The following is a 25,833-nucleotide window of genomic DNA, read 5'->3' as shown; positions in this document are numbered from 1 at the left end:
AACCTGTGATGGTATTCTTTTGTCACTCTTGAAAAATAAGCTATATAAATTCTACTAAAACAGGTGTCAGGGGGGCGTCTTGCAGGGCGGTGAGAGTATTTTTGCTGTGTCAGGGGGCGTCTTGCAGGGCGGTGAGAGTATTTTTGCTATATGTTGATGACCTCACTGTGACTTTTAATAGTTTTATATGAAGAACAGCAATTAAAGCACTGTTCCTTTTCTTTTTGTACAATTTTTGCAGTCCGTGTACTGTATCATGGACGGATCCCCAATATCCTATGCTTTTCTATCATATGACAAGTAAAGCAGCTGATTGAATTCCTTTATTAGGATGACAACACTGAGTTATAACACTGTACAAGGTATCAACAACAGATATAGCTTAACACTTGCATAGAGTAGTATAAAGTAACGAATAACAAATGTATACGGTCAGACTGTTTAAACTGATTCTACAGTTATTGGTTTTAAATATGTGGACATCTTGTTTTCAATCATAAGCCACACCAGTAGTCAGGGTGATTTTGAGGGGTTTAAATTTACCCTCCTATAAAAACAAAAAGATATTTAACAAATATTCAAGTTGAGATTCCCATTATATTTTAAATTCTTTATAATTCAGAGCTTTGTGTCCCTAATTAAATGACTCATTAGTGACAATTGAATCAAAAAAGTTAAAATTTGAATTTGAAGAGCATTGTGGACCCAAAATTCACAATTTTATGAGGAATGACTGTAAAAATTGTGGTGCACACTAAAAAGACATGTAACAGGTTATTTAATAGTGTGCACCACATTTTTTTTTTTTTAATCGTTAGAAAAAATATTGATCATTCCTTAAAATTTGATTCTAAATTCCAGAGTAAATAATGAAAAAATGTTGATTACATCATGTTCACATGACATTATTAAGTTTATGAGTTGATAAAAAACTTTCAACCAATTAGAAAACCTGTCATAAATCCAAAATTAAATTATTTAAATTTAACCAGTTACATATTTTAAGGTTAATCAACAACCCTGCAAAATAGTTAATTTCATAACTGATGCTAAAAATATTTTAAAGATTAATTTTAGAAATCTTTTTTGATTAAAAAGTTACTTTAATCCTTATTAAAAGAATTTATGAACAGCATTTCAATGAAAAATGAGATAGATATGGGTGTTTTTTTCTTATATAAATATATAACACATGTTGCAAAATTATCGTCTTTTAAAAATCAAGCAAATGATGTGGAATTCTGGGTAGAAACTGAATGCAATATAACATGATAAAATGTACAAATGTAAATGGTTACACTGAATGAATGACTGATTGACTAGTGGATGCTTAATGTACAGTGAATCATATTACAATTATAGTCATGATTACATTTGAATTTTATGTGAATATGACTAAACAAGATGATCAAGAAATATAACATATGAAATCCATGGACAAATTTAACATTTTTTCAATAAACACAATTTTTCATATTTGTAGCACTTTATGTGAAAAATTGTGTGTAAAAGGATTTTAATAGTGGCTAAATTTTACATTCCCTTTAAAAATGATAACTTATAAAGTGTAGCATGCTGGTATGAGATATTGTGTACTCATCATGATGTCTAAAGAAAACGATTTTTAAAATTTCTATGCAAATTATTGGTCTGTCATAAGTTAGCTCCCCTGTTAATAGCAGATTTTTGGTTAAAAGTTAACAGAATTCAGTTATTATTAAATGAAAAAAAATATAAACACACAAATCAATATCAAAATTCATTATTTGTCATCAAAGTTGAAGACATTGTTTTTGTTATTTCCAAGTCAAATTAAAAGACTATCAAATACATTGCATATACAAGTAGCATACACACTAATAAATAAAGAGCAAAAATATATAGCTGGTTTAAAAATCACAATACATACAATATTGAAAAACTTGTAGATTTCCTATAAAATAAAAGCAACACTTTGTACACTAAAATTCATTAAGGTCTATACACATTTTATTAATTCATTTTTCCGTTTTAAATCAAATCAATATATATAAATTCAAAAATTCTTGAAAAAGTTTCTATTTAACATAATTTATTAGCTTAAAAGTACAAAATTAAGTATCTTATGAAACCCAATTAAAATTTTGAAGCATTTCCAATATTTGTAGTTTATATTATAAACTATTAATAAGGAAATATATGAAATGATAGCAGTATGATTAATTTAAATAATGTCATGAGTTTACATAAAGGGTACATTAAGAGTCCAAAGCTGATTTTGAAAGCTTCAAATGATAGCACTATCTCATGATGTGCTGTAATCACTTGCATTTCACATAGCTAAAAAAAAATGTTTTATATTTTCTTTCAGTGTTCTGAACACACATTATTATATTGAAATTTCATCAATTTCTTTTTATTTAAAATCAAATTGTATTTGAAATTTTTAAGAAGTAAAATATTTGTTATGCCTTTAGATGGATATTAATGTTTTTATACAGATTTTTGTAATGTAAAAGTAGGTATCTATTTTCACAGAATTTGTTGGCTAATATGTTTCCTTATACATTGCAAATTTTCATATTATTAAATTAATTTGTACACATATTTAAGGTGGTACAAAACAACTTGACTTAAATTAATTTGACTTGTATAATTTTCATAAAAAAAATTGACAAAATATTTACACTTTAGCATAAGTATAAAAAAAAATATCCAAACACTTTAACACACATTATCGTAAAAAAAAAGGTTATATAGCATTTTGACTCTTAAAAAGCAAAATATTTCCTTAACAATATAAGATGATGATTAAAATGTTTAGCTGTATTTAAGTGTTATCTCCCTGTAGTGTTTTGTACCACCTTAAAATTTGCAAGGGGTACAACCTCAAATACTTTTGATGCTTCAGTATACTACAACAAATAGAAAAAATACAATTGAAGTCAAAATGACCCTGCACAAATATAGACAATATATCCAAATGGAATGTACACTTATATTTCATTATCGCGCCCCAGGTAAATTATTAAGTTGTGATTGGTTAAACCTTGTCACATGGTGACCCCCTATGGATTTGTAGGGGGTAAGTAAATTCATAGGGGTTTCAGGAAGTCACATCTACTGTTAATGGTTACATCATCTACTGATGTTGCTGTAGATAATTGATTATTTTTCTACAAAATGCAGCAGGAAAGGTCCAGCATGTGATAAATTAGTTATAGTCACTACTGACCCCCTACAAATCCCCTATAGATTTTACTAACCCTCTTTAGATCCGGGGGGGGGGGGGGTCAATAACCAACCATATAACTTAAATTATCACTTTTTATTTTTTTTTTTTTAACTAAGTACACCTTCTTTAAAATGAACATGATTAAAACTGATTCACTATTTAATGAAAGATGACAGTACTATTCAATAGGGTTGCTGCAGAACCCTAGGTCTTATGGTCCTGCATTCTTTTTAAATTCTATGGTACTTATATTATCCAAAAAAATATCTTAAGGCCCATATCAAAGAGCCATGGTACCATAGCTACCAATATTGGTAAAATAGCAACATAATAAGGCAGCTGTACAATAATAGCAACATCAAAAATTACAAACTTAAAAGAAAGAGATACTAACAAATATATACAAGTACAAGTAAACAAGTGCATACAGATAATAGTATATACAATGGTCAAGTGCTAAGTAAGCATTCAAAAGCACTAAATTGGTAATAACAAAGATTAAGATTAAAATTACCAAGCAGGTTAGCAATTTTATTTGCCAAATGATTTTCTTTCTTTTTTTTAAATTTATTATGTTAATGAAATGTAGGAACTGATGAAGGAAATAACATTATGTAAATGTACAGCAAAACCTGTCTTATATAAACTATGGATAACCTGTAAACTCAGGACTTATATCATAAAACAATGTTAGTAACATCTGCATATCAGTATTTGAACTTTGCCCTGTTTTTTTTTAATTTCTAACAAAAACCTAGCAAGACACAATTTTTTCTATTCAAATGAGATTTTACGGTTAATTTGATTATTAGACAGCTTTAACAAAATTCATCTTTGAATTATTATATACATATAGAAGGTAAAAAGCCCTATATACAGTTATATCACATAAATACACAACCATAGTGACCATCTACAGTAAAACATGTCGTAACCTTAGTGACTATCTACAGTAAAACATGTCGTAACCTTAGTTACTATCTACAGTAAAACATGTCATAACATTGTTGTCTGGAAAAATATGATTGAAATAAAGAATTGTGATAAATCAAGTCTCAATATTCAAGAATCTGTCCTTTTGTGGAAAAATGTCAGTGTATACAGAACCTAAACTACTAACGAAATTCTTTTCCTTGTTTTCCTTGGTTTTTTTTTAATCAACCACAAATTACATCTTTTAATCTGAGGTATTCATCCATCCAAGTGAAATTCATTTAGTCTTCTTTAATTGAAATACAATTCAATCCCATTATTTTGTTACATTCTCTTTTTTATCTTTATCTTGCAACAAACCTAGTTTGTATAATTACATTATTTTCAAATTGTGAATACCTGGTTATTTTCAAAAGAAAAAATCATTGTTATTCAATTGATATCACAATTTTCCAATGTTCACCATGTTTGCAGAAGATTTTTATAATTATATAAAGCAAAGCAATTTTTATCACTAAAATGTTGTATTTTCATGAAAAAACTCTACAAAGGCAATATTTTTTTACATTATAACAAGAAATATTATTTTAGCACCAATTGAATAACTACTTTTGCTGTAGTACTGCATCTAAGATGAAATACAAATTGTAATCTTGTTCACAAAAGTGTTTATATCATCATGTAAATAGAACTTGCCTGCAAGTATTAAGCAGATGTTGTTAAAAAATATACATTCAAACATTAAAGAGACATTAATAATTACCATGATAACTATTCATAACAATTACGCAGTACCCATGGATAAAGTCCACATTAACAAAAACATACACAATGTCATCCAAATTAATGATTACATAAACAATGGATAGGTTTATTATCTAGTTGATCAAGTTATTTTGGTTTTGAAACGTTAACCTTCAGGAGGAGGATTTCTTAGACTGATATTTACATCATATAAACCTATACCAAAAGACAGCAAAGTTGAAAGACTCCATCTATGAGTCTGTTATCTATTTTGCTTGCACAATGCTTGATATCTATGACTTATATTAAAATATCTTTTCTTTGCAGTGTTATCAACAGGTTTGGGTCCAGATCATCTTTTATGTTTTAGCTTATCTACAATGTTACATAGTTTTAGCACGGGTCCAGATTATCTTTTGTGTTTTAGCTTTTCTACAATGTTACATAGTTTAAGCACTGGTCCTAACTTAAGTCCAAGATATTTCATCATCATGTCACTGTTCAATAACAAAAATGCACGTCCATCTATTTCCTGGAAATAAAATTATAAAATTTAATGAAATCTGATTACGAAAGAAAGGATACAATATGATTTACAATTAAAAAGCCATTTCACCGATTATATACTTCTCTCTTATTTCAAATTGTAAAATTATCTTTTATCATCAATTGTACTTTTAATCATACCACACTGCCATCAAGTGATGAATTATGTTCTCAAAAAGGAGAACATTGTGTAAAACAATCATTCTAGTGCCATATGATATGTTACATCATCTTTGATTGGATGATGTCTGCTACCAACTGTTTGATTGAAGGTTGAAGCACTGTAGCAGTCGATGTTTCTGAGTAATTTAAATTCTTTCCAACCTTCTACTAGTATCCCATTATAAAAACAAAAAAACAGTAATGTGTTTGAAGATATGCCACCATTAATTTGGGATGTGAAGGTTACCAACATCTGTTTTACAGTCTACAATCCCTATGTCACACGTAAAATTGTACTTGTAACAGTTAATTCCTTAAGTCTGAGAATTTTTAACTATCTCAGTTCTTAATTTTTAACCATCAGAAGAGACTAGCAGATATATGACTGTTACCAGATATACGGTTTGTGTTTGGTATTACATTTTAATTTGTCATAACTTTTTAATATATATACTCCAGAGGTATACTAACATGTTTTCTGAAGAGGTCTGAATGAGTATTGAGGGCAGGGTCTGTTTCAGTAATATGTTGTATTACTTCGTCTATGGTCCACAGGGTCGGATCGGAGGAAAGTTTCTGTGGAATTACTGGCTTAGTATCTGATGTTGTTGAACTTGCTGCAATAAAAAATTGACATACAAAATTATATTTGAAATTTCAGGTAGAAAGTAGTCAATATTTTTTTAATTTATAGTACATTGTTGGTGGTTTTCAGCACTCTTTGATACATCATGACAGCAAGCTTTTATTGGTGGAGAAAGCTGAAGGACCCTAATAAAACAACATACATTAGACATGAAAAACTGTCAATCCTGGATTCAAACACACCTGCCATGAGCTTGAACTCATCTTAGTGTTGACAGGCTAGTAGAGAGACTACTTAAATACTTAATCACTTGGACAGCATCACCGTTATAGAGAAAAGATTTGGTTGAGATTAATGCAGGGTAATTTTTTTTTTAAACATTTAATATCAAACACTATTTAGCCCTATTTAGCCCTGTCAACAATATAAGGATCTGCTGTAAAAGGCTATGAACTATTGAAGTTATAATTACCGGTAGTTTACATAGAGCATGAAACAGTTATCAATTCCTTAATAGACAACATAGTAAAATTTGGTGTGAGAAACCCCTACATTACTGTCAAGAGATGCATTATGTTCTCAAGATGAATATGTGAAATTTTTGATGTATTTTGTACAGTCATAAACATATCGATATATTAACAAATATCTTACATTGGTATAAGAAACCCCAAATTCGGGTTCGACGACTTACAGAAAAGAGCGACGATTTACAGAAAAGAACAGAAAAGGACCAAAAAGGACCAAAAGGAACCGAAAAGGACCGAAAAGAACCGAAAAGGAGATCAACGTTTTTTGTAATCGAAGAAAATTAGCAAATTGCAAATTATTTAAGTCTATTAAAAATGAAAGGATATTTTTGACAAAAGTTTATTATTAGGTTTTTAAACCTTATACTGCGACAGGACTACATATAATAACTTACTGTACATGTGAAAAATTATAGGTCGGGTCGGATGCCTAACTTATGGAATAGAAAACATAGAACAGACAAGAACATATAAGATATTTATTACTGTCAAACAATCGTTCTACGTTAATTGTATTTATAAGCTAAGTGTCATTATTTTGTCCAATCTCGGTCGCTAATTCATTTCGAACATTACAACAGTTCCTTATATATATTTTTTTGGAATGTGTATATATATTCCATTCATCAGTGAATATATAATAACACGGACATTCGTACAATCGGACAAAAAACAAAATAAAACAAAATATCGTGACGGAAAACTTTACAGTAGTTATTGAATAAATACGAATATTTCGTTCTTTTTTTTTGTGTTTGTGTATGTGTATTACATGAGGGAGGTAATGCCCTTTACCGTCAGGCGTCAAACGGTCATTTTCGGCTACCGTAAGCGTCAAATGTATAATTTTTTACCGTGATTCGTCAAAATATCCTTATCGTGATTCGTCCGATGTCTTAAATAATTATCGTTACCGTTATTTTTGGGAAAAAATAGCGTGATTCGTCAAATTCAGCTGATTTTTTTTATCGTCTAAAAGAAAGTGTACATGTTATCGTCATTCATTAAAAATTATCTTTGGTTAACATTTACCGTTATACGTCATTAAGGTACCCCCTTCCTACCCTGATCTTACATGTTAAATGAAAACACATTAATTGTTACTTTGACACGTTAAACCAGGTGTCAAGGATTTGAATTCTTCAAGGAAAAGTCCCGCTATCTCCATGCACAAGTTTCTCTATAGATACATATACTAGCACAGGCCAACATTTATTTTATCACCATCTGACATCGTTTCGCTAATGTACATAGCTGTTTTAAATGGTTTATAAGATAAAATTATTAGAAATCAACAGGCCATTAACTTTTTCACACCCTTTAATCTAGACTATACCTATAAAAGAGTAAACAGTTATCAATTATACCGAAAGCGGGTGCGCTATTCATTTATCTATATTTCCTGAAAGACGAAATGAAATGACTGTGATGTGCACAACATTTATAATATGTAGATAATGATGTATTTTTTTTTATTGATTTATCTCCTTTTATTCACATGTAGCCCAACGTTTTATACCGTAAATTGAATTAAGAAATTGAAACGAACCAGGAACATCTTAAAGTTTGACATGGTTTACATGTAGCAGGAATTGAAATTTTTTCAAATGTTTTTTACAATTCTATTTTCTAAAGCAAGGAAATGACATTTTGATTTTTTTTTAAATATTTAAATGCCTTAATCTGATACAGGGAAATCTAACTTTTTTTGTAAGTCTACATATCTCTATAAATGTTCAAAATAAATTTGAACTATACATTCCTTTATTACGAGGGGGAAAAATTGGTGTATATATATTAAATAAAAATTTATATGTATGCTCTTTTCGGTTCTTTTCGGTCCTTTTCGGTTCTTTTTGGTCCTTTTCGGTTCTTTTCGGTTCTTTTCTGTAAATCGTCGCTCTTTTCTGTAAATCGTTGGACCGCCCAAATTCACCTTGATGAAAAATTAAATTAGCAAGTTCTCAACTTCATGTCTTGTAGAAGAATCTGTGTAATTTTGGATTTTGGATGAAATTTGTCATTTCCAAGGAGATGCAGATTAACATAAAGTGTGACTTAAATGGTACAAAAAGTCACCATAAGTGATTCAAATGCCTCTCTAGTGATAGGTTGACAGCAACACAATTACTCTCATTGTGAGCTGCATTGTTTCTCAATTGTTTACAGCTTTTACATTAATGCTAGCAAGACAAATCTTTGTTTGGCTTGCTTGCTTTGTTTGTATCAATGTTTGCTCAAGCATGGTAATTAAGATAGGCGGGGCTTCAGCTTGTATACATCATACTTAAATTTTATTGGACGTTATGTTGGAGGTTAAGGACACTAAATTTTAAAACATCACATGTTTCCTTACCTGTAAATATACAATACAGACACGGAAGACAATTTTTTTTCAGCGATCCAGCTTAAAGACTCGTCAAGCACTTTTAGTAAAATAGCTATTCGAACACACCTACTCTGATTTTGTGATCCATTGGATAGGTATTTCACTTGACCCTATATTTCATCTTTTAGTACTGTGATTTCTTTTATGTTATAAAGTCAACCTGTAGCTTTGCTATATAAAATGATAGCGAGATGATGCATCAAATACTCTTGTTTTGTACATTTTCAAGACAAAATATTCATCTCAAACACACCCTAACATAAAAAAGGTGCACTCGATTTTCTCTTTTCGATACAATTGTTTCCCATTTTGGAATATTTTCTCGAGTTGCATAATCGAAGGACAGACATGGAAATAGCTGACTGAACTAATAGATTGATATGTTATAAAAACAATATTAGGTCAAATAATGTTGAAGGCCAGTTTCTCAGTCTCATACAAGAAAAAAGTTTATATTTTTCTTTCATTGACAAATTATTGTATTTTACAGGTGAGAAAACATGTGAGAATATTTGTCATGTGATGTTTTAAAATTAAATGTCCTTAACCTCAGACATAACGTCCAATACAATCTAAGTATGATGTATACAAGCTGAAGCCCCGCCTATCTTAATTACCATGCTTGAGCAAACACTGATACAAACAAAGCAAGCAAGCCAAACAAAGATTTGTCTTGCTAGCCTTAATGTAAAAGCTGTAAATCATAATAATTCTTATATCATTTGCATATCTATAAATACTTGAATTGGATTGGTCAATTAGAATATTTATCTTGGTTTACACTTCGATAAACCATGTTTGCGAAACTACTTTCGTAATCTATTCATGCGCGATACACATTCTTGCTAGGATACTGGGATTTTCAGCAAATTGAGAAAATAAAACAATTGCATACCAGTTGTTTCTATTCTAATGCATATATAACAAAAAAAAAAGAAATAAAATAAATGCCCTAAAGCTTCGAAAATGTATAAAAATAAAATTTTAATAAAATTCCGTGAAATTTCATGAAGGATTTGGTGAATTTACGTCATGGCAAAACATGACGTCACACGAATGAAAGTTTTCAAGGGAAAGATTATTTCGTAACATGTACGCTTCAAATTCGGATAATATCTAATTAAAATGAAGTTTTTGAGGTAGGTGCTATTTCATTTTAAATTCTGTTGCATTTATCGGACATTTATGGTTTTTAGAAAGTGAAGATGGCAGCGTACTCCTTAGTTACGACATGCCATTGTGCTTTTGATGGTAAATATAGTAGCCGGGAACCAAATAATGTAAATTAATAATGGCGTATGTTTGGCTGAAGAATTATAAGGATTAAACACATTTTTTCTAGAGGTTATTGATGTGAAAACCGGGTCTCTTACTCACAAACTTTACATAAAAGTCCGAACAGTTTGTTAGTTAATCGCCCCGGTTTACACATCAATAACCTCTAGAAAAAATGTGTTTAATCCTATAATATAAAACAAGACTGTGTCCATAGTACAGGGATGTCCCACTTCCACTATCATTTTCTGTGTTTAATGGACCCTGAAAATGGGGTCATAACTCTAATTCAAGATCCTATCATAGGGAACATGTGTACTAAGTTTCAAGTTGAATGGACTTTAACTTCATCAAAAACTACCTTGAACAAAAACTTTAACCTGAAGTGGGACAGACAGATGGACAACCTGACAGATACACAGACTTAAAAACAGAATGTCCTTAAGGAGGCTCGTGGGTACAAAAAAATTCAGCAAAAAATTAAACATTTGTTTTTTGTCGTAACAAATTTTATCTATTTCACTATTAGTTATTACTTTATGATATGATACAACCAGATGCTCCGCAGGGCGTAGCTTTATACGACCGCAGAGGTTGAACCCTGAACGGTTGGGGCAAGTATGGACACAACATTCAAGCTGGATTCAGCTCTAAATTTGGATTGTGATTGACACAGCATAGGTTTCTGACACAGAATGAATGTGTTCTAATGAACTTAAAATTTTTGTTTTCTCTTAGAGCAATTCACTATGCTGTTGAATATTAATCCTCTCAAAAAAATGTTTGAAGAAATTTTCTTTTTTATTTATGATATTTCAAATGAGAAAAATTGAACCCAATTTTTTTTAATCACATCCCCCTTTCCCTTATTCCAAAACTAATCTCAATTAAAATTTCTAATGGAGTTTGCAACAATAACTACTCATTTAAATACATCATAAAATATTAAGATGTAAAAAAACTGCTTGTTATCACTGAATGGTAAAGATTATTTTAATTTATCAGTTGGTAGTAAAAAGTGAATATACATTGTATATTGTATATAACAAAGATTTAAGTTGATTCTGGACAAAGAAAGATAACTCCAATTAAAAAAAAATCTTGCTATTGCACAATATTTTGCAATTAGATATTTCTTGCTTACTATTCTGGACAAAGAAAGATAACTCTAATTAAAAAAAAATTGGCTATTTCACAATATTGTGCAATTAGATATTTCTTGCCATTGCGCAATACTGTGCAATTGAAAAGACTTGCTATTGCACAATACTTAATATAATAATTTTAGATCCTGATTTGGACCAACTTGAAAACTTGGCCCATAATATAAAATCTAAGTACATTTGGATTCAGCATATCAAAGAACCCCAAGATTTCAATTTTTGTTAAAATCAGACTAAGTTTAATTTTGGACCCTTTGGACTTTAGTGTAGACCAATTTGAAAACAGGACCAACAAGAATGTGTCCTCAGTACACGAATGCCTCACTCGCACTATCATTTTCTATGTTCAGTGGACCGTGAAATTGGGGTAAAATCTCTAATTTGGCATTAAAATTAGAAAGATCATATCATAGGGAACATGTGTACCAAGTTTGAAGTCGATTAGACTTCAACTTCATCAAAAACTACCTCGACCAAAAACTTTAACCTGAAGCGGGACAGACGGACGGACGAACGAACGGACAGACGGACGGACGCACAGACCAGAAAACATAATGCCCCTCTACTATCGTAGGTGGGGCATAAAAATGAAGAATCTACATACACAGTTAGATTTGGTATATCAAAGAACCCCATTTATTCAATTTTTGATGAAATCAAACAAAGTTTAATTTCGGACCCCGATTTGGACCAACTTGAAAACTGGGCCAATAATCAAGAATCTAAGTACATTTTTAGATTCAGCATATCAAAGAACCTAACTGATTCATTTTTTGTCAAAATCAAACTAAGTTTAATTTTGGACCCTTTGGACCTTAATGTAGACCAATTTGAAAACGGGACCAAAAGTTAAGAATCTACATACACAGTCATGACAGTTAGATTCGGCATATCAAAGAACCCCAATATTCAATTTGGATGAAATCAAACAAAGTTTAATTTTGGACCCTTTGGGCCCCTTATTCTGTTGGGACCAAAACTCCCAAAATCAATACAAACCTTCCTTTTATGGTCATAAACCTTGTGTTTAAATTTCATAGATTTCTATTTACTTATACTAACGTTATGGTGCGAAAACCAAGAAAAATGCTTATTTGGGTCCCTTTTTGGCCCCTAATTCCTAAACTGTTGGGACCTAAACTCCAAAAATCAATACCAACCTTCCTTTTGTAGTCATTAACATTGTGTTTAAATTTCATTGATTTCTATTTACTTAAACTAAAGTTATTGTGCGAAAACCAAGAAAATGCTTATTTGGGCCCTTTTTGGCCCCTAATTCCTAAAATGTTGGGACCAAAACTCACAAAATCAATACCAACCTTCCTTTTGTGGTCATAAACCTTGTGTTAAAATTTCATAGATTTCCATTCACCTTTACTAAAGTTAAGAGTGCGAAAACTAAAAGTATTCGGACTACGACGACAACGACGATGACGACGCAGACGACGACGCCAACGTGATAGCAATATACGACGAAAATTTTTTCAAATTTTGCGGTCGTATAAAAATTGATTTAGACCTGCGAGCCCCCTTAAGCGGGACATAATAAGTGGAGCATAATCATGTGTAAAAAAATAACTTATTCTAGTCAAAGAGATTAATAATTTTACACAACATATTATATTTATTTACCTTCAGCTTCAAATGCTGAGAATCTGCGTATTTTCTGTTCAGCCTTTTTTATTTTCATACTATCTGTCGATTCTGTTGACCATCGTCGTTTCAATGCTTTGTTTATTGCTGTTCTATTCTCTAATTCTTCTTCTGTAAAGTTGAACACTAAAATAAATGTTTTCATATAAAAACTGTTTTTCTCCAACAAATCCAATTCTGGTAGAAAAGATAACTTATAGCATAAGAGAGTGTCACTTGCTTTCATTACATATGAATTTTAAAAAAAAACAGCGTTCACTTCTGCAACAAAATAATATTCATATTATTAAATGAAAAGGTTTTGAGTTTAAACATTAAAGATCATATTATGACAACTTTGTAGATCTACAACAGTGTTCTCCCCAGGCCGTTTTAGCGTCGCGGTACCGCGACGCTATATTTTTTCACCGTGATGCTATAATAATTCCCGCGACGCTATAATTATTTTGAAGATGCTATTTTACCTGTCCTCAATTTCGAAATTTCATCTTTTATCGATTATGATCATAAAAATTATATCACCTTTAATTGTAATCCCTTTAAGTCGGACACTATAGGCAATTAAGAGATTAAATAGCTAGGTGTTAATTGCCCTCAAGGTGATAACTGTTTGGATGCGAATATCCCAAGCTGACACGTGTGACATGACTGCAATCACCCATTTCGACATGGAAAAATGCAATCACAAAACAATTCGAAATCTACGTTTTGTATTAATAAGTTTCAAAGCTTGAAACGATTATTATTTTTTTTTTAAAAGATCGTTTATTTGTGCAACTCTCCAAAAATTACTTTCTTTCTCTTCCGGTAATACGAGAGGGAGAATTTTGGTTTACAGCTAAAATAAGTTTGATACTTCTTTAAAAAGTTATCATAATTGGCTTAAGTTTATATTTAATCCATTTAATGTATTAAAAGCGTCTTATTCATTCACAATCTCTTGTCAAACAATGTTTATTCTCGGACTCATTTTCGTAAATTTTTCTACGGCCGCCATTGCACATTTTTGTGTAAACTACGGATAGGAACCGGACGAGATATGACAAAAATCCGCATTTTCACGATAATGACAACAGATGGACAGTAGACAGCAAAAAATATACCAAGAGAGAAATCTACGCATTAACAGACTATTTGTTAGATAACTTTGTTAAAAATACATATCATTTTAATGTAAAGATAACCTACTGGGACTTATTCATTGAGTGCCATGAAACAATGAATTTCATAAACATGAAAAAAAAAAGTTTTTAAATTGATTTTTTTTTGCTACTTTTGCTACTTTATCTTTACTTACATGACTTAGTATAATATAAAAAATAGTTAATTTTGTGTACTAGATATTTAGTTTTGTATATATACAGGTTGCACTGTAGGTATGATGAACCATCCATTCATTTGACTTATTGTTGGGTAACTGAAACCACATATTTATTTTTGTTTGGCACAAAAGGAAAAAAATAATTCTGTAACTATAAATGAATAAAGAAAACATAAACTGAAACAACTGTTTTTGTGGTTATAGTTTAATTGTATTCTCAGTTATGAATTGAACAATATAAACTAAAACATATAAAGGAAATAGAGCATCAACGCGACGCGTTAAATGACATTAAAAAAAATACAGTTATTTTTTTTTATGCAAAATGTGATGCTATCCAAAATTTCTGGGGAGAACACTGTACAACTTTTTTTACGTTTTTGCCCATTCAGGGCTCATTACATCTCCCTATCCTTTTGTTCAGTGACACATAAGTTTACCTACCAGATCTAGGATTTCCACTGCGACTACACTTTGGACAGCTACCATGCAATGGTTGACTAGTAAATAAGTTTTCACAGCACCCCAATTCTTCCAGCATCCTCTCTATAAACCTCCATAATGTGGATAACCTCTCTACAGGAGGCAGTCGTTTTGTATGTGTTTTGTTCCCTTGATTTGCTTAATTTAAAAATAAATTGAAATTCATGAATTGAGAATATCTAACAATGTCTAATATGTGCAGTTATCATTGTATATCTAATATGAAAGTTAATCTCTTTTTTAGAATTTGCAGCATATAATGTCAGCCTAAAAGTCCAGTAGATCTTGTAAAATGTTTTCAATAATTACCAATAACTGATTCCATCATGTTAACTAAAAACTTTAAAAACTTGTCAAATAACAAGAGCACATACAAAAGTAATGTGAAATTGTTCCTCCAAAAATCAATAGTTTTTGACACATTTTTTAAGAAAGGAAGTAGCACAACTTTTTCTCAATTTTACCGACATTGTACACTAATCATAGTGTGAATACTAGTACACAGAATCAAACATACCTGTGACAATAACTTTTCCACTCCCCTCTCTCATCATGTTGTACACCTGTTTTTCCTGCAAGGCACAATCTATACAGGCCTGGGCCACTTCCCTCATCACCTTGGCAATAGCCCCTGGTCCATACTGACTTGGGAGATGACTAACTTTCCTGGGATGTAAGTAACCTCCACAGGAACAATTGTGATTAACAAATACACAAACTGAAATAATTCAATAAGACATCAACATAAAATGATATATTTGTTAACTGACTATGCAGGTTTATTAACCCAGATGATAAAATAATCCTTGGTGTTTTGTTCCAGTTTCATTTTAGCCTTTTTATAAAATTAGGTTGTAATTATCACATGGCTTAATTGCTGTAAATAAGACTCCTTCTATTAAAATCAAATAGCAAAATTTTCAAATATTTGTTTTAAATATTTTTGTTTAATATGTGATATTAATTTTTTTTATTACTTAAAGACACACTTTCCTCCTTTTCCATAGAGATATGTTTTCTTATTGCATTCATATTTCGTACCTTTTTAAAAAATAAAGTGATTAAGAGGATACTTAACAAACTAGGTGCTTACAAATTGCCATCAATAAAGACTGTAAAATGTCTTTACTTTCTCTTAACTTGTTTTGTTAGATTGCTGTCACATTGTTGATTTCTCCACATTTTTTGTTTGATTCATACTAGCAACATTCACTAGTATTACATAAGTGTCATAAGAAATACATCTGTCTATTACATGGATTGAGTGAAATATCTGGTTACCTGTTGTAAGACTAGGAGAACTTGTGTCTGGTTCTGTGACTTGTACAGCTGACTCTGGTTCCTTCTTAGGAGACATGGGCAGGGTTTTATCTTGATTAGGACTAGGACAGGGGGAGGATCCACTCTGACTTGGAAGTGAGGGAGTTGGTGTGGATTCTTTAACACCTCTGTTTCCTTTATATTTACTAGAACCTAAAAAGAAAAGCGAAGAAATAAATCAATGACAAATAAACATGTCTAAGCAGTTAAGGATGTACTTGGGTGATCTCAGGTGAAATTAAATAAATAAATGAAGAATTCAAAATTGACACTATAAGCTAAGAGAGTATAATTTAAGGATCAAAACAAGCTAAAAATATTGATAGGTCATAGAGCTCCTTCTCAAGATATTTGATTTATAAAATATGGCTGGAAAAGGCTGACTCTGACTTTCACCTTATATTTGCATTGGTATTATTTGGGTCTCAAATCAAAAGAAAAAAAATCATGAATCTTCTTAAATTTTGTCAAATGAGCTTTAATGAGCTATTAAGTCTTATATTAAAAGATAAATAGGTGTTATGGGGCAAAACATTTTACCTAAATACCTTGTATTGTATGGAAAAACACCAAGGAGTTTGAACATCTGACACAAAATTCCAAAACCTCACCTAATGGCATCCTTAAGGGGAATTGTGCTTCTGAAATTACCTAGTTAGCCATGCGTAAACCAAGTATGTGTATATTAATTGAAATACCACATTTAATCATGTGTAAAAATGACCCTGAGCTGTCTTTTCCATGCTCCTATCTTGTCTTGTGCATGCTAAGTGAACATACAGCCTCTTTTTTTTTCCTTGCCATAGATAACCTTCATCAATCTCCATCAAAGCACATAATCAGTGTTTTCCCTAGGAATCTTCTTTATAAGGTTTATGATGTTTACGATAAATACCTTTCTGTCCTGGTGGTTGTATAGGATGACCACTTGCATTACACCATCCAACAGGAAATATATCTCTGGAGTCAAATCTACACCAATAATCAAACGCACCCCTCCATCCATCAAATGTCACATGTATCTGGTCACCATTGACAGCACCAACAGAAGCAGGACAGAGTAACTGGGGATTCTTTCTGTCAACAGCTTCTAATTTCTGACCAATTTTAAATTCATTATTTTTTGGAGTAGATGGTTCCTGTGAAATAAAAATAATAAATTGCACATATTTTATCTGTCCAAGGGCAATAACTAAAAAAAAGCATATTTTTGTTCTTTAATATTTTTTTTTATTTATCTGAGAGAATTGAAGGCTTGAGACCAAATGCAATACAATTTTCAATATAATACATGTATGTTTCTAAGTAACATAACTCTTTAAAGAATTGTTGATCAACAATGATTTTTGAAACTGTTAAATACATTGCCTCATATAAAGCTTTGGTATAATTTGATAAAAAATCTTGCAAAAACTGTACATGTGAGATAGCTTACAAAAAAGGCTACCATTGTGTAAACAATAACTTTCTTGTAACCTACAATGCAATTTTCTGTATAATTCATATTTCCAAGGGATATATATATATATAGCTCTTTTCATTTTGTTTATCAGCACTGATATTTGAACTTGTCCAAGACATAGATGGTATAAACCTATGATATTAGTTTAATAAAAATATGGCAATAATTGAACACATGAGAGCATTATAAAGACCAAATGGAGAATCACACAAAGAGATTTCCTGAACAAAAATTACCTTTTTAAAACAACTGTCAGGTGCCACAACTGCTCCAGTAAGTGTTTTCTGTAGGAATGATGGCCATGAGGAGGGATTCATTCTGAAGCCTGAAATTTACATTAAACATTTAAATGACCTTTTCTATTCTCTGGAGAGGTTTTATCATTTCACAATTCACAAGTTTATAGCTATATAGTAAATTCTATTCAACAGAATTTGGTTAATTCAAGAGAAATACTAATTCTGACAAATAGGCAATATCAAATATTTTGAAAGAATTCAATGTAACAATTGCTTTAATTCATAATCATTTTTTTTAAGAAACTTTAAAAACAAAATATCTATGTCCTACATTAATGAACTCCTTTGCTGTCTACTGATGTGACTAGAAAGTATCTAAATCATCTTCTTCTTCTTTCAGGTAAGGAACATGAGGAACGGGATTCAAAACTGAATGTAATTGGTTAAGCGCAAAAACTTTATGCAGTGTCGGGCAACACAGAAAGGTCTCTCTTGGCTATTTACAAATTACATTTAAAACATTCGCAATAATACACAATTAAAATTATATACAACTGGTGTTTCCTACTTCCTTTCAAAGCATGCCTTTAGGGCAGCTCTGAATCCCTCAACTGCCGATGTTGGTAGGTTGTTCCAATCTCTGATGGTCCTCGGGAAGAAAGATTGGCCGTAGGCGTCTGTACTTGTTCTTTCTTAGAAGAATCTTATCTTATGTAATTTTAATTGCTTTGTAGAGCTTGTGGTTGATTCTTAATATTAATAATTTGTAGTTCTTATAAGTGTATTAACAAACCTAATGGTGGTTGTAGGAGACCGTCATGTTTCTCACAGTAACCAATAGGATGTAAATCCGATGAATCAACCATCCTCCAGAAATCATTCTTATTATCACTGCCATCCAACCGAAGTCTCAACCGAGGTCCAATCATTCCTACAACAGTGGCTACACATATTGACGTCAGATTCCTAGGGTCCACAGCTTCTATCTTCATATTAACTTGGAACTCATTATCAGATAGTTTTACACTCTGAAAGGAAACCTGTGAAAAGTTTACACTACTGAATATAGAAGGAAATATTATATAATTAAAGTATACTAATTGTAAACTAAGTAGGAAGATTTGTCACTGCTAAATTGTATTAAAAAAACACATTTCTTAAATACACAGCACTGTTAAAAGATTTTAAAGATACACTCACTCACTGAAAATGCAGCATAAACTATAGCTAGTTTCAAGTTGCAATTCTGTAAATATTGACAATGCAATTTCCCATAGGAACTCCTGTTAAGGCTCAAACTGTACCACTTTTACTATGAAGTTTTGAAAAAAATCTTATCCTAGAATTGAAAGTTCATATGCACTACAATTTTTTTCAAAGGTCAAAATATAGGGCGGTGCTGCATATTTTCAACGTTTATATGCCCTGAACTTTTCAGAGTTTAAACTAATACCAATTTTTTTAAATACCCCTACCTCGAATGAAGGGTTACCACAGATTTCAAGGTAAACAATATGCACATGTTTATTAAATGATAACATTCCCAAGTTATGTCTCTATGAGATGGAAAACAGAGAGCATAACAGGGAACAAGTATGTAAACAAAATTAATTTTCTATGAATATTCTAAATCTCCCCAAGAGAGGCGTGGTTTGAGATTAAGGTCTATTTACAAATTGCAACCTTCAGTATCTAAATTAAGGTTTATTTTGTTTCCATCTTTGATAGAAACAGAAAAATGAATTTGGATCTGTTTGAAAGATTTTATATTTTGGGATGCCAATTCACATTCATTTAATATATGGTACTTACTAGTACTCCTACTGTAACAATATTTTTGTTTGTGTATCAAGTTAATCTTGTAATATCTCTTAATTACCTGCTTGAAACAACTTTGAGGTGCAGCTTCTGCTTCACAGTCTTTCAAATACTGGTCCCAATCAAAACCTCCTGAAATAGGCAAACATTTTATTTTCAATCACATAAATCATCATCCTTATTTGAATATAATATGAAGTTTTTTGATAAGTTTGGTTGATTGTTGTTTGCCTACCAGTCAATTCAGTGAAATATTGTATTTTTAGGCATATTAAGAACAATCATATTTGTAAGTGTAGACAATTTCTTATAACATCAAAGATATACTTAGTTCTGGTTGGTAGTTAATTAAAACAGAAATTTCCAGTACTTCCAGAAAATTGTCAATCAACAAAATTGTAGTTGGAGTTATTTTCCTTAATTGTCATGCTAGGGGGCAAACTAACTAGAATAGTTCAGTCCCTCCCTGTAATCACTTTTTCCTTATTACATGTATTATGAGGGCCTGAAGTCCTAACTCACTACAAACTCTTCAGGAAACCTGAATTTTGATTGACCAGTCCTCTGTGGGAGAGGTGACCAATCAGGCAATTTTTTTACCCTTGTTCACAATGAAGTTATCCCAATTACCACCCTAATAACAGTGGCATTAACTCTTATTGGACTTACCAAATTTAAACATCATCATGTGGTACAAACTAAAGAATGATCCTTAATATATACTAGCAGTACATATATATACAGTGGTCAATTATACCAAGATACAATTATATGTAGAGGTCAATTATACCAAGATTGAATAGATGTACATTGTTTAAAGAGAGAAAAAAAAATTCACCCTGTCCTCCAACACATTGCCAAGAGGAAGTATATAACTCTAATGAAAATCAGGAAAATTTTCATCTATAAACAAGTCAACATCCTCATCAATATCTAAAACTATATATAGAAATTTCTCTTTATTATTTTTTTTTAACAAGGACAGAAAATGTTTATTCTTCACACAGTGGAGAAACTGACATATTTACCTAAGTGAGTTGAAACCAGTCCTTTACTCTGTGGAGAAACTGACATATTCACCTAAGTGAGTTGAAACCAGTCCTTTACTCTGTGGAGAAACTGACATATTTACCTAAGTGAGTTGAGACCAGTCCTTTACTCTGTGGAGAAACTGACATATTTACCTAAGTGAGTTGAAACCAGTCCTTTACTCTGTGGAGAAACTGACATATTTACCTAAGTGAGTTGAAACCAGTCCTTTACTCTGTGGAGAAACTGACATATTTACCTAAGTGAGTTGAAACCAGTCCTTTACTCTGTGGAGAAACTGACATATTTACCTAAGTGAGTTGAAACCAGTCCTTTACTCTGTGGAGAAACTGACATATTTACCTAAGTGAGTTGAAACCAGTCCTTTACTCTGTGGAGAAACTGACATATTTACCTAAGTGAGTTGAAACCAGTCCTTTACTCTGTGGAGAAACTGACATATTTACCTAAGTGAGTTGAAACCAGTCCTTTACTCTGTGGAGAAACTGACATATTTACCTAAGTGAGTTGAAACCAGTCCTTTACTCTGTGGAGAAACTGACATATTTACCTAAGTGAGTTGAAACCAGTCCTTTACTCTGTGGAGAAACTGACATATTTACCTAAGTGAGTTGAAACCAGTCCTTTACTCTGTGGAGAAACTGACATATTTCTTTTACTTCTTCTCATGAACATCAACTAAAATATAAGATTTTACATATTTATCTTGCAATTCATCTAGTAAGTTGACAATATGGTATGAATTTTGCTTTTTGTTGACAGCTGTACAGTGACCTTGAATGTATAGTTGCTAACATCCAGGTCATTTGGACTCTGGTGGATATTTGTCTCAATTGATCATGTTGATGTATTAATCATATCTTTTTTTATATTATGCATAGAATTCTAATTATAAGTTTGATCACCAGTTATTAGCTAGCATTTATTTAACAAAATACATGTGTACAAATCGCCCATTTCTTATCATGACCTCATTTTAGTCATATAATTACATTTATAGTAAAACCAAAAATATTCAGTAAATAACAAACTGATAATAAATTAATTTTTTTTTTATACATTGTTTGAAGGAAGGTGACTATTATTTAAGTGTGTGGGTAAAAGAAGGTGCTAGACAGCAGTGAATGGAAAGTCGGTTTAACTTCACTATTTACAGTAAAAAACGCTAGTGGACCCAAAAAAGCTGCTGGGCTTTTCTACATGGAACATTGGCATGATTGGAGAGTTCAGACAAAAACAACTGCTAAAATATTGCCCTTCATTGCCTATACACCTTATCGCTAATCCCGGCTGACCAGGCCGTTTGAACTTTTGACGTCAACAACAATCACTTTTCCATTGTCACGATTGTGGCGTCAGATATTTTGCTTTATGACGTCAAAATTTTACGGGAACCTGTGTGATACAGTGTTCTCCCCAGGCCGATATGACGCTGCGGTGCCGCAGCGCCTTCATAATATTTTCAAAGATCCCGCAGCGTCTTAATTGTCCGCTGTCCCTTAATACTTGATCCCGCAGCGTGTTAATTTTCACATTTTCATTATAAATGTTGGTTAAAATTGTCAAGTTGCTGATCACCGCTGAGAGATCGGTCAGTGTTACGCAATAACTGATAAATAGTTTTACCTGAGCCACGCTTATCTCAGCCTTATCGGACTATGTTATCATGTAATAGCGTACATGATCATCAAGAAGATAGATATTTGTAGAAGAAAATTAAAAAAAATAAAAACTTCAGTGCAGAAATTGAAGAAATAGATCGCAAATACATTGTATTTACGCATTGAGCATGTTGAGTGTGTGATCACTTGACCATTTAAATAACGAATTTTTTCATTGGTAGAGAAGAAGAATCTATTTTAACACGACCAATGAACGTGATGAATACACGTGATAAATTTGAATACACATTGCTAAAGATATTTGCGATGAAAATTATGAATGAGAGTATTTGTAATTGAAAAAAATAAAATAAACTTTGATTAAAGATAAAGAGAAGTGATTTATTTTAATATAAAGTGAAAAAATGTTACTTGCAAGGTAAATTGTCTCAAACTGTCGTGTTTTTAGAAATAAAATGATCAATGAAAATCGTAGGTAAAATTCCGTTCGTCGGGAAATATGTGACAATCAACACGGGTACGAAATTGCTGCAGCTTCTATATAATGTCACTAGTTGATAATTTCAATGGTCTTAACTTTAAAAAAACTTGCAAAGTTTCGTTTATATCTACCTGCCAGAGATAGGTTTTAACAATAATACACACGGAAGCGTAATGTAAAACTACGGAAACTTGTCAGCTGTTCATTAACATATTTTTGTTTTAAAAAGTTGTATACCAAATATGATCAAATATATTAACCATATACGATTTTATTAATTCTGAATGAACAGGTTCTCTGCAAATAACAAAAGGCAGATGATGGAAGTAGAAGTTTTTTTTTTAGCCTAATGACTTCTAATGAAAAGGGGAATACACCTTCCTCTTCACTGTCAGTATAAGCAGATGTCATTGCTTCTAATCTCAACCTAGCTAAAGTTTTTAGCAAGTGATAACAGCAAGCACCATGTTTCTGGTTTCAATGACAAGTGGCTGACTGAGTTTTCATGGCTTACAAATGTTAAAGGGGGTATAAGCAAAAGTTATTGTGAGAGGGGGTTTTCAACCCTAAAGAGGATAAAGACAAAATTGACGAACAGACTGTCCAACAAAATAACACTATCTTGAAACATTATCCCTAGAAGTAGCAGAGAGTACAGAGATGAATATTTGTATTTTAGCTTATAAATAACTTTTGTGTTTAAAATCAATTTATTTCATATATATATATATATATATTCTTGTAATTCATTATTAAATACTCTGCATTATAATTCATATTGCATGTCATGGATTAATGACTGATTGCTTCAGATCACAAAAGTTCACTCTAAAAAAAGAGTTACGCGCCCTTGAATTTTGCGCCTTAAAAAAATCCTGGGGACAACACTGTGATATCCAGTAATGGCAGACAAATAGCGATAAGGTGTATTCTTAGATAAATATGGTGTATATATATATCTGTGTATACATGTACATGTAGATTTGTATCTAGTGAAGTTTCATGTACATTGTTGTACATGCCCATTGCACAAAGACTTGTGTTCAGAGCACCACCAAAATTATATTTTCCTAATTAGGCTAAATGGCCCTCTTATACATGTTTATAAACATATTTTCAATTTTGGTCTTTAGCTGTATTTCGCCTCCGAATGACCTTATATTACCTCCGACTAACCTTTTGACGTCAAGCAACAATCACTTTTTAGTTGTGACGTCAAATGTTTTGAATTATGTCAAAGTTTACAGGAACCTGTGTGATTTTATGTAATGGCGGACAAATTTGCATACAAGTGTAAATACGTCTATTGTTATAAGGATATCTCCTTGTTTAGTGTAGGTTATTATTAATATTTATATTTCTCACTTTCCTGCTTCGTTATTTTTCATAATATTCACTCAGCGTTCATGTTCCTTGTAATAAACAAACAAACATTTCTGCTCATGTTTCTTCAAATTCTTAACAGAGGGTGTACATGTATCGGTCTATGCAATTACACATTTATAAATGTTCACAGATTTGTCAGTTACTGACATAAGCAATGATAAAAGGGGTAAATGGCCATGAAGTATTAAGAGGCTATAGCTACACACCATTCTTCAAAGAATTCAAAAAAGTAAAAGTAAAAGGAGGTAACCAATACTTTTTCATCTCTTAACTTTATATTTCTGATAAGGACAACCTTAATCTAAGAATTTTTATATCAGGTATTCATGTATATACAAAAGCATAACAAACATACAGAATTATTTGTCACAGTAGATAAATAGTTAATATGACAGTATGAGTATCAGAAACTAACAATTTACAAACAATTTGTGTTTTCCCACAAAATTAAAAGCATATGTAAAATGAAATCTTTGTTACTCCTTATGGTTTCCCAAATGAAGTTTCCTGAATAATGAGCAGTAACTTTCAGTTCTACATGTAAATATAGAACTTATGTAAACAAACCGGATAATTTGTTTTAACTTTTTACTTTGCCGGACTTTTTTTGTGTTTCCCTTTCTCTGTTTACAATTTGTCAGTAATTGAAGATATAATATTTTGTTTTATGTTAGAAGATATACGGTTTTTACCAATTTATGGGCTGTCACATTAAACAAATCTAAAAAACATTTTCATCGATCAACATCTTCAACAAAATGCGCCATTTTTGTGATGAAAATTTTAATTGGAAATCGATTATCGGTCACAGACAAGTTTAAATTACGGTAAAATGTTCATAGTATAAAACACGTGAAATAGACTATGGTTAACAACTTTTTTTGCAAAAACTCCCTAAAATATCAACAATAGTTCCATATATAATATATAGAATAGACCAAAATAGCATGTTACAGTTTCTTCCAAGCATCTTCTGGTTCTTTCTGTATCTCCCTCCTATGGTTAGGAGCACATATAACAGAAAAGGGGTCAGAATAGAATAGAATAGATAGAAAATTTTAATGTTTCCCAATTCTTTTATAAAACATTGAACTACCTTGATACTTTTTAACAAATTTCAGAAAAATGTGTTTTAAAATTGAGTTGAGAATCTAGTGTCACACCCAGGAGCTTTACCTCAGTGTCACATGGAATTTCATTCCCATCCAAATTTAATCTAATATCCAAACTTTTAGATTTATTGCCAATGAAATTTATCCGGATAAGCTTTCATTTTGTATTTTGTAATGAGCAAACCAATCTATTAAAACTGCACTTTCCTTTTCCAAAGATTTACTGACTTATCAGTTTAGATCTACATGGTCCTGAGTGTGACAATGTATTGTCAGCTGCATAGTTGTAATCTTTGTTTCCCCTGAAATTTCTGTGGCAGTTTTCTAAACTACATATATTCCCC

The 25,833-nt window shown here is 31.4% G+C and overlaps 1 protein-coding gene across 7 annotated transcripts; it reads right to left on the bottom strand.

Moving 5' to 3' along the window:
* Window positions 1-309: 309 nt before the first annotated feature.
* On the bottom strand, window positions 310-25,154 carry LOC143048511 (polycomb protein SCMH1-like). Of its 7 annotated transcripts, XM_076222204.1 has the most exons (13): window positions 25,070-25,154; window positions 21,491-21,566; window positions 19,900-19,970; window positions 18,814-19,060; window positions 18,018-18,106; window positions 17,215-17,458; window positions 16,281-16,472; window positions 15,517-15,717; window positions 14,961-15,137; window positions 13,175-13,321; window positions 6,071-6,216; window positions 5,349-5,423; window positions 310-5,291 (listed from the first exon to the last, which is right to left on the bottom strand). In XM_076222204.1, the coding sequence occupies exons 2-13, from the start codon at window positions 21,561-21,563 to the stop codon at window positions 5,244-5,246; spliced, it is 1,710 nt and encodes a 569-aa protein (XP_076078319.1). In that variant the 5' UTR covers window positions 21,564-21,566; window positions 25,070-25,154; the 3' UTR covers window positions 310-5,243. The 7 variants fall into 7 exon arrangements, with proteins under 7 accessions (XP_076078319.1, XP_076078317.1, XP_076078321.1 ...); XM_076222202.1 differs by having other exon boundaries at window positions 310-5,423; XM_076222206.1 differs by having other exon boundaries at window positions 310-5,423; window positions 13,175-13,306.
* Window positions 25,155-25,833: the final 679 nt, after the last annotated feature.

Source organism: Mytilus galloprovincialis, chromosome 10 (genome assembly GCF_965363235.1).
Source record: "Mytilus galloprovincialis chromosome 10, xbMytGall1.hap1.1, whole genome shotgun sequence".
NCBI lineage: Eukaryota > Metazoa > Mollusca > Bivalvia > Mytilida > Mytilidae > Mytilus > Mytilus galloprovincialis.
The sequence above is the reverse complement of the archived record's forward strand: the minus strand, read 5'-3'. Positions and strand labels throughout refer to the sequence as shown.